This window comes from Elgaria multicarinata, chromosome 3 (genome assembly GCF_023053635.1).
Source record: "Elgaria multicarinata webbii isolate HBS135686 ecotype San Diego chromosome 3, rElgMul1.1.pri, whole genome shotgun sequence".
Taxonomy (NCBI): domain Eukaryota; kingdom Metazoa; phylum Chordata; class Lepidosauria; order Squamata; family Anguidae; genus Elgaria; species Elgaria multicarinata.
In genome coordinates, this window is record NC_086173.1 from 158,341,399 (window position 1) to 158,350,330 (window position 8,932).

Consider the following 8,932-nt stretch of genomic DNA (forward strand, 5'->3'; position numbering starts at 1 on the left):
AATAAATGTTGAATACATATATATTAAGTAAATATTATCTATAACCTATCCTATCATACAATATAACCATTCTTTACATATAAGTGCACCCTCCACCTTGGGATCTATTCCTGCTTCCAAAATCTCATGCTTTCTTCTGCTGGCGGTTTCCCTCTTTCCTTAGAAAACACAAATATTAGGAACTGTTTCCAAATTCCTTCAAACTCATTTATTTTGGTTATACCTTTCCTCCAGTTAATATTACAAGTCAATTTATCATTAATAGCTATATCCCAAACTTCTCTATACCACTCTTCAATAGAATATTCCCCCTGAATCTTCCAGTTCCTAGCTACCATCAATCGTGCTGCAGTCAGCAAACTCGACATCAATTCTTTAATTTCTTTTCCACATTTTAAATCTTCAAATAGTGACAGTAATGCAATTTTTGGTGTTTGTTCTATTTTCATTCCCACTATTTCTTCAATTTCAAAAAACATCATCTTCCATAATCTTTGTACATATTTGCATTCCCACCACATATGTAGATACGTTCTTTTTTCCCCACAACCTCTCCAACAATTTGCTGAATACTGATTATTTATCTTATTCAATCTAATCGGGGTTAGGTACCACCTCCACAAAATTTTAAAGTAATTCTCTTTTATTCTCACTGACATACTTCTCAACACTCTTTGTTTCCACAGTCCCACCCAGCTCTGTCGCCCTATTTGTACCTTCAAATCTGTCTCCCATACCGTTTTTTCCTGAGTGATCCATTAGCCCCTTTTCTAACAATATTTTATATATTTCACTCATTAACCCTTTTAAGACTATACTTCCTCCTTTACCTTTTTCCATATTTACTATTAACTCCTCAAACTTCGTCATTTCTCTACAAACTCTATTTTCTTTAATCCACTTTTTATTCCATTGTTCTAATTGCCTATACTCTAACCAAGATAATTTTTTCTCCTTTAACAGCTCTTCCATATCTTCTCTTGTATTTATATCTCTTAACCAATCCTTTAATTTCATTTTATTTTTCTCTTTTAATATTTTACTTAATCTACCCTTCAGTTCCTCTGGGAAATTTTTAAGATGTATTGATTCCTGTTCTAATGTTGTTCCCCACCTCGATCCAAAGGGAGAGGCAGGTAATAAATAAATAAATAAATTTATGATGCTGATGCTGTTGCTAGGCAGGGCTCCTGCAGCTTTCATTGTGGTGATGAAGAGGGAATTTCGCCAGGTGCTGCATGCCTACAAAGGACACCTGCTGAAACTTCCTTCTTAATACAGCTGTTAAAGATACAGGAGCCCTGTCCTCCTTTTCATAGGGTCACCCTAGCAATAATCTTGCTTAGGAGCTGGTCCTCCATTTTAAACTGATCAGTCTAAGCTTCGCACAAATACCAATGTAGCATCACCGTTTTGCTTGTGTTCTTTGTAGATCTGTCCCTTCACAGGATCTGGCAGTTCTTCAAACTCCTCCTTCAGCGGCCCCTGAAACAGGCAGGATGATTCTACTCAGAACAGAGGGCAAGAAACACTTTCTGCTCATCTGGATAAAAATGGTTTATCTGTGTTTTAATTCATTGAATATAGTATTTGCTGCTTCAAAACATGCAGCACTAAGGCAGGATATTTCTAAAGTCACTGAAATATTAGTAACAACAACAACAGGTATAATGTAAAGGTGGGTATTGTATGTGGCAATACACTATAAGGGGGGAAGTTTCTACAACTGTACAACTTTTGAAAACAATGAAAAGGCTCTGATTTAAATTGGTATTCAGTGTCCAAAGTTCAGCTTGTCATTAGCTATTGTTTGATCACTTCTGCCCATATTTAACTGAATAACTGCAGATGCTTCCAACTACCTTAAGTACATCCTATGTCATTTCTGAGATTCTAGGAATAAAATATTGAAACCTCACCTGCCAGGCCGCTGCCACAGCTATCTGCTGGCTCATGAGGAAGTCCTCGGCCAGGGCCACGGCCTGGGAGCAGCTGTCTGGTCCTCCTGCCCGGATCCAGCCCTGGAGGTCCACTGGCAGGCTGGCCAGGAACTGCTCCAGGATCAGCAGCTCCAGGATCTGCTCCTTGCTGTGTCTCTCCGGCTTCAGCCACTCCCAGCAAAGCTCCTGGACTTGGCTGAGAATCCTTCGGGGGTCTCTGACCTCCTGGCAGCAGAATTGCCTGAAGCGCTGGCGCTGCGCCTCCATCCTCAGGGCTTCCCCTCGCAAGATGGCCGCCTTCACTTTCCCATAGTCCTCCTGATCTCTTGCTTCCAGGCTCTGAAAGGCTTCTTCTGTTTCCTCGCTCAGTGCTGGCAAGAGGCGGGCCGCCCACTCTCCCCTGGGCCATCGGCAGGCCTTGGCCACTTGCTCGAAGGAGGCCAGAAAGGCCTTGGCATCTTCCCATGGCGCCATCTCTGACATCGCTTGCCTTCCCTGCATTGTGTGAAGGGGCTGCAGAGTCCTCAGGAACTCCTGCCATTGGGCTTCCCAGCGCTCCTGCATCCCCCAGGTTGTTTCCCCTTTGCCCTCTTGCGATGCGTCCCATCCTGATCGCTCTGTCGCGTATTCCTGCTGCACTGTACTGGAGGCTTCTCCTGCACTGCCCGGTCCTTCTTCTAGTTCTGGGCCTGCAGGTTTCCTCCCCTTCATCGCTTTCTCTTCTAGCTCTTCCCTCTCAGATCTAGAGATAGAGTATTTCCAAATTAGACATTTTTAGTGGAATATCTTATAACCAATATTTAAGAGTTTAAAAACAAATTTTGAAATACAGGGGAGAATCCTATCCATGGTTTATAAAGTATTTAAAAATCAAATAAAGGATGACACTGGACCAGAAGTTCATAATGAAAAGAATATTTGGAACTAAAGTCACACATTCACTCCAAAGAAGATGCTGCTTTAAGATCATAACATGATGATAATTATTCTAGCAATAACACACATAAAGTTTTTTTCAGAGTTTCTTATATATGGGTCGAAGTGAGATAGAGAGACAGGCAAAATTACTATTACCTATGGTAAACCTGGTGAAATTCCATCTTCATCACAACAGTTAAAGTGCAGGAGCTATACTAGAGCGTAGGGTGACCATATGAAACGGAGGACAGGGCTCCTGTATCTTTAACAGTTGCACAAAAAAAGGAATTTCAACAGATGTCGTTTGTATATATGGAGAACCTGTAAAATTTCTTTTTCATCACACCAGGTAAAGCTGCATGTGCCCTGCCCTCTTTTAAATCTGGTCAGTCTAATATAGCTCCTGCAGCTTTAACTGGTGTGATGAAGAGGAAATTTCACCAGGTTCTCTATATATACAAATGACACCTGCTGAAATTCCCTTTTTAATACCACTGTTAAAGATACAGGAGCCCTGTCCTCCTTTTCATAGGGTCACCCTATAGTAAAGTACCAAGCAGAGAGAAACGGCTCAAAAAACAAAGGGACATCAAACTAGCTTACCATAACTTCCTGCCTGGCATTTTTTCTCATTTTTGTGTTAAGTCTGACAAATCTGTCTACACTTCCACCCTGCAAGGTAGGACAGGCTGCAAGACGCATTTTGTCTCTGCTCCCCAAAAGTAGTGCTTCAACTACCCCGGTGCCTTTCCAATATCCCTTCAGATGCCCAGGGAAGGTCAGGCTCCGAGTTATTTTATAGAGGGAGAAGGATGGGCCCCATTTCAGAACTTTCTTTAATCTCTTTAACAGCCTAAGGAGCAGGTTTGCCAGGCAGCCCAGCGCACGGAGAGGCCGGAATCCAGGCGAAACTAGGGAGCCAAATCTACCCCAACGTATTTCTTAAACAACCAAGCCGAGAGAAATTCTCTAAAATATAAAAATGAAACATCAAACTAGCTGACTAGAGCCTGAAGAGTTACTCACACGCGCAGCTTACACCGGGGTGTCCCCTTGGGCCTCCAGGCAATGAGTTCAGTTTGGGCCTGGACTCTTTGCCCACCAGCAGAAACACAAAAGTCCTTCCAGGGTTCCCAGGGAGGGCAATTCAAACTGACCAATCAAGATCCTTGGGAGACGTGATCCTCCCAAGTAAGCATAATTTGACTTTTGGGGGAGGGAGAGTGAAGCTGGACTCTGGAATGTCAGCCTGGAAGGCATAGAGATACGCTTAGTGTATTGTGTGAACTGTTCTTAACCATGGAAGCCACCACGCTTTAAACACGCCCACTAAGCATTTGCTGCAAAAGGGTTAGCAGCTTAGCCGTGACTTAGCGTGTTGTCTGATCAGGCACATAGGTAAACTGCCTTTGATACTGGAGGTAGCAGATAGCCTTTAGGACTAGTAGCCATTGAGAGCCAAATACTCCATGAACTTGTTTAAGCCCCTTTTAAAGCCATCCAAAATAGGGGCCATCTTGTGGAAGTGAATTCCAGAGTTTAACTCTGAGCTGTGAGAAGAGTTGTTCCTTTTATTTGTCATAAATTGCTCACCAATCAGCTTTTGGGGATGGCCCTGGGTTCTAGTATTATACAGATAATTTAAACATAGTATTATAAAAATAGGTAGGCTTGTATAGTACCAGTAGGCCCCTAGAATCAAGAGCCTCACTCAGGCCAAAGTCCTAAGGTGGTCAGTGGAGGCTGGTGATTCCGATGTCAGCGGGGTGGTTAATCCGCTCCGGGTTTCACTCTGAACCAACCAGATCTCTAAAGAAGCTGTCCAAGAGCACTTTGGATAGCTCCTTTAGAGTTCTGACGGAAACCTGGAGTGGATCCACACACCCCACTGACATCACAGCCACCACTGAATGGTGTAAAGCCCTGTCCACGCATCCAAGAGAATGTGTGATGGTTTAAAATGTGTCTTGGAATAGGGCCATGTACTCTCTGTGTGCCCAGGAACCCTAAAAAGGCAGGGGTTGCAATCACGCAGAGAGTTGTATTTACATTTGAGTTGTATTTAGTTACTAATTAGTTCAGATGCTACCATGTATAAATGGACATAAATATACGGTGTGCGCTTGACCATCTTCTTGAAGGAAAATTCAAGAATGCCAGAGAAGAAATAAAATCACCAGGTCCACTCACTGACAGTCAAGTGCTTGGTGGCATATTATTTCGTATGTATGATGTAAATGCTGTATTAAATCTACTTCTAATGCTTTCACAAAGACAGAATTGAAGCAAATGGTCAGTGTTATGCAGAGAGAGATGCCTGAGGAAGAGAAAGAGGGATTGAACTCTTGATGGCAAGACAAGTTCAATGTGGTTGGTGGGCCTAGAAGGCCCAAAGGGGGAGCTAAGAAAACAAGGCCAGAAGCCTTGATATTCCTGCTCTGTATGTAGGCCTCTGACTGTCAAAATTTATTGATATATAAGGAGGACTGACCATGCAGTCCTATCTGACATTGCCATTGACTTAGATGCTAAATATTTGGAATGCATCATTTAAGGGCTCAATCCTTTGTGGATAGTCAATATATCAAAAATGTCGCTCTACATTTCTGTTTCAGAGAAAGGATTTGCCTGCTGCAGCTAGCAGCGCTGCTTTGGAGGGGGACGGAAAGAGGAGACACCGTACTGCAGCTGCCAGGGTCTCCTCCCCAACCCCAGGAATGTCCCCCTTTCTCTTCTCCACGCTCTATTTTTCGAGCATGTAGACATAGCCAGTGCAGTTCCCTCCACAAAGGCTACAACAGATAGGGGAGCAGGGATTCCTGGCTCCAAGGAAGAAAAATAGCTAGCAGGGTGATCAATACTCTTGGTTCAAAGTGTTCTAACACAAAACCAAAATCCCTCATGCATTGGAGACATTCTTATGTACTGTTATCTAGAAGTTGTGAATTGGTGGGTTTACATTATGTTGGACAATGGCAGCTGGTGGGACGGAACCAAGGGGTCGCCATAGGCGGAAAAAACTGTGTCATTATCATGTCTAACCCTACTGCCGCTGTTATGGGTTCTCCATATATACAAATGACACCTACTGAAATTCCTTTTTCAATACAACTGTTAAAGATACAGGAGCCCTGTCCTCCTTTTCATAGGGTCACCCTATAGTAAAGTACCAAGCAGAGAGAAGCTGCTCAAAAAACAAACTAGCTCACCATAACTTCCTGCCTGGCATTTCTTCTCATTTATGTGTTAAATCTGACAAAACCTTAAATCTGACAAATCTGTCTACACTTCCACCCTGCAAGGTAGGACAGGCTGCAAGACGCATTTTGTCTCTGCTCCCCAAAAGTAGTGCTTCAACCACCCCGGTGCCTTTCCAATATCCCTTCAGATGCCCACGGAAGGTCAGGATGGGGGTTATTATCTAGAGGGAGAAGGATGGGCCCCATTTCAGAACTTTCTTTAACCTCTTTAACAGCCTAAGGAACAGGTTTGCCAGGCAGCCCAGCGCACGGAGAGGCCGGAATCCAGGCGAAACTAGAGAGCCAAATCAATCCCAACGTAAAATTAAACCTCAAACTAGCTGACTAGAGCCTGAAGAGTTACTCACCTGCGCGTCTCACACCTGGGCGTCCTCTTGGGCGTCCAGGGCTTGGCAGAGTTTGGGCCTCGATTCTTTGCCCACCAGCAGAAACACAAAAGTCCTTCCAGGGTTCCCAGGGAGGGCAATTCAAACTGACCAATCAAGATCCTTGGGGGACGGGATCCTCCCAAGTAAGCTCTACTTCACTTCTTTTGCATCATCTGATTTATTGGGGAGGGAAATTGAAGCTGGAATGTCAGCCTGGAAGGCAAAGAGATGTAAATCTGGGCACTTTGGCTGATCCTTTGTGCACTTCCTTGGAGTAAATCGCACTGAAAGTCTTTTTGGCTCAAGCTGCACAAAGCCAGGAAATGGGAAGCTAAGGTTTAACAGCCATCCCCCATGATCAGAAATGTTGTGCAAAATCACGCATTTGCTTACAACTCACACGTCTCCTTGGTCTTTCAGGCCTAAATATAGATGGGGAGGATGGAGGGTCTGGAACTAATAAATGAGATGCCTGCTGGATCAGACCTTCATCTAGCCCAGCGCTCTGTTTACACAGTGGCCAAAGAACTGGTCATGGGAAACCCACAAGCAGGACATGAGGGCAACAGCACCCTCCCACCCATGTTCCACAGCAACTGGTATACATAGATGACACCGCAACCCACAGGGGTAATGCCTTTTGAGCTAAACTTCATCACTTAGTGTATCGTGTGAACTGTTCTTAACCATGGAGGCCACCAAGGTTTAAACACGCCCACTAACCATTGGCTGCAAAAGGGTTAGAGGCTTAGCCGTGACTTAGCGTGTTGTCTGAACAGGCATATAGGCAAACTACCTTTGATACTGGAGGTAGCAGATAGCCCATAGGACTCGTAGCCATTGAGAGCCAAATACTCCATGAACTTGTTTAAGCCCCTTTTAAAGCCATCCAAAATGGGGGCCATCTTGTGGAAGTGAATTCCAGAGTTTAACTCTGAGCTGTGAGAAGAAGTTGTTCCTTTTACTGTATTTCTTAAATTCTAAGACGCACTTTTCCCCCCATATAAACATCTGTAAAAACAGGGTGCATCTTAGAATCGCAGGTCATTTATTATTCCTTAGAATCAAAGCTTTTTTCCTGTTGGTGGTACTGAAATTAGTGTGCGTCTTACAATCGATGGCGTCTTAGAATTGAAGAAATATGGTATTTGTCATAAATTGCTCACCAATCAGCTTTTGGGGATGGCCCTGGGTTCTAGTATTATACAGATAATATAAACATAGTATTATAAAAATAAGTAGGTTTGTATAGTACCAGTAGGCCCCTAGAATCAAGAGCCTCACTCAGGCCAAAGTCCTAAGGTGGTCAGTGGAGGCTGGTGATTCCGATGTCAGTGGGGCCGTGAATCCGCTCCGGGTTTCACTCGGAACCAACCAGAGCCCTAAAGAAGCTATCCAAGAGCACTTTGGATAGCTCCTTTAGAGTTCTGACGGAAACCTGGAGTGGATCCACACACCCCACTGCCATCACAGCCACCAGCCTCCACTGAATGGCGTCAAGCCCTGTCCACGCATCCAAGAGAATGTGTGATGGTTTAAAATGTGTCTTGGAATAGGGCCATGTACTCTCTGTGCGCCCAGGAACCCTAAAAAGGCAGGGGTTGCAATCACGCAGAGAGTTGTATTTACATTTGAGTTGTATTTAGTTACTAATTAGTACAGATGCTACCATGTATAAATGGACATAAATATACGGTGTGTGCTTGACCATCTTCTTGAAGGAAAACTCAGGAATGCTTGAGTGCCAGAGAAGAAATAAAATCACCAGGTCCACTCACTGACAGTCAAGTGCTTGGTGGCATATTCTTTCCTATGTATGATGTAAATGGTGTATTAAATCTACGTCCAATGCTTTCACCAAGCCAGAATTGAAGCAAATGTTCAGTGTTATGCAGAGAGAGATGCCTGAGGAAGAGAAAGAGGGATTGAAATATTGATGGGAATACAAGTCCAATGTGGTTGGTGGGCCTAGAAGGCCCAAAGGGGGAGCTAAGAAAACAAGGCCAGAAGCCTTGATATTCCGGCTCTGTATGTAGGCCTCTGACTGTCAAAACTTATTGATATATAAGGAGGACTGACCATGCAGTCCGATCTGACATTGCCATTGACTTAGATGCTAAATATTTGGAATGCATTGTTTATTGTCTTGCTTAGTTTGCATAGTTTTGCCTAGGGGGAAGTTTCCAAGAGATTAGCCTCTCTTCAGGTAGAAGAGATGTTTGCTGCTTAATAAAAGCTTTGTGGATTATCTAGCAGGCCTCTTCATTTGTCTCCCATCAAAAGCAGAAGCTTTCTGAGAAACACCACAGTCATCATGATGCTGAACATATCCTCCAATCAACCACATGGTGATGGAGGGGATCACCGGCTGGGTCCAGGAGGTTGTAAATGCCTCCTTGAGAGAGGGAGTGGTTTACACTTCCCTGTGCCTGTTTGCATTCTCTTT

General features: G+C 43.8%; 1 protein-coding gene across 1 annotated transcript; it reads right to left on the reverse strand.

Annotated features, from left to right (window-relative positions):
- Nucleotides 1–1,371: 1,371 nt before the first annotated feature.
- On the reverse strand, nt 1,372–2,651 carry LOC134395633 (zinc finger protein 232-like). The gene is made up of 2 exons (XM_063121790.1): nt 1,920–2,651; nt 1,372–1,485 (listed from the first exon to the last, which is right to left on the reverse strand). Exons 1-2 carry the CDS (start codon nt 2,649–2,651, stop codon nt 1,372–1,374), a joined length of 846 nt encoding a protein of 281 aa, XP_062977860.1.
- Nucleotides 2,652–8,932: the final 6,281 nt, after the last annotated feature.

Excerpts from the sequence above, each read along its gene's own strand:
- LOC134395633 (XM_063121790.1), bottom strand. The coding sequence starts at position 2,651 with ATGAAGGGGAGGAAACCTGCAGGCCCAGAACTAGAAGAAGGACCGGGC. Across the intron at positions 1,486-1,919 it reads CTGTGGCAGCGGCCTGGCAG|GGGCCGCTGAAGGAGGAGTT; the intron begins GTGAGGTTTCAA and ends TGCCTGTTTCAG.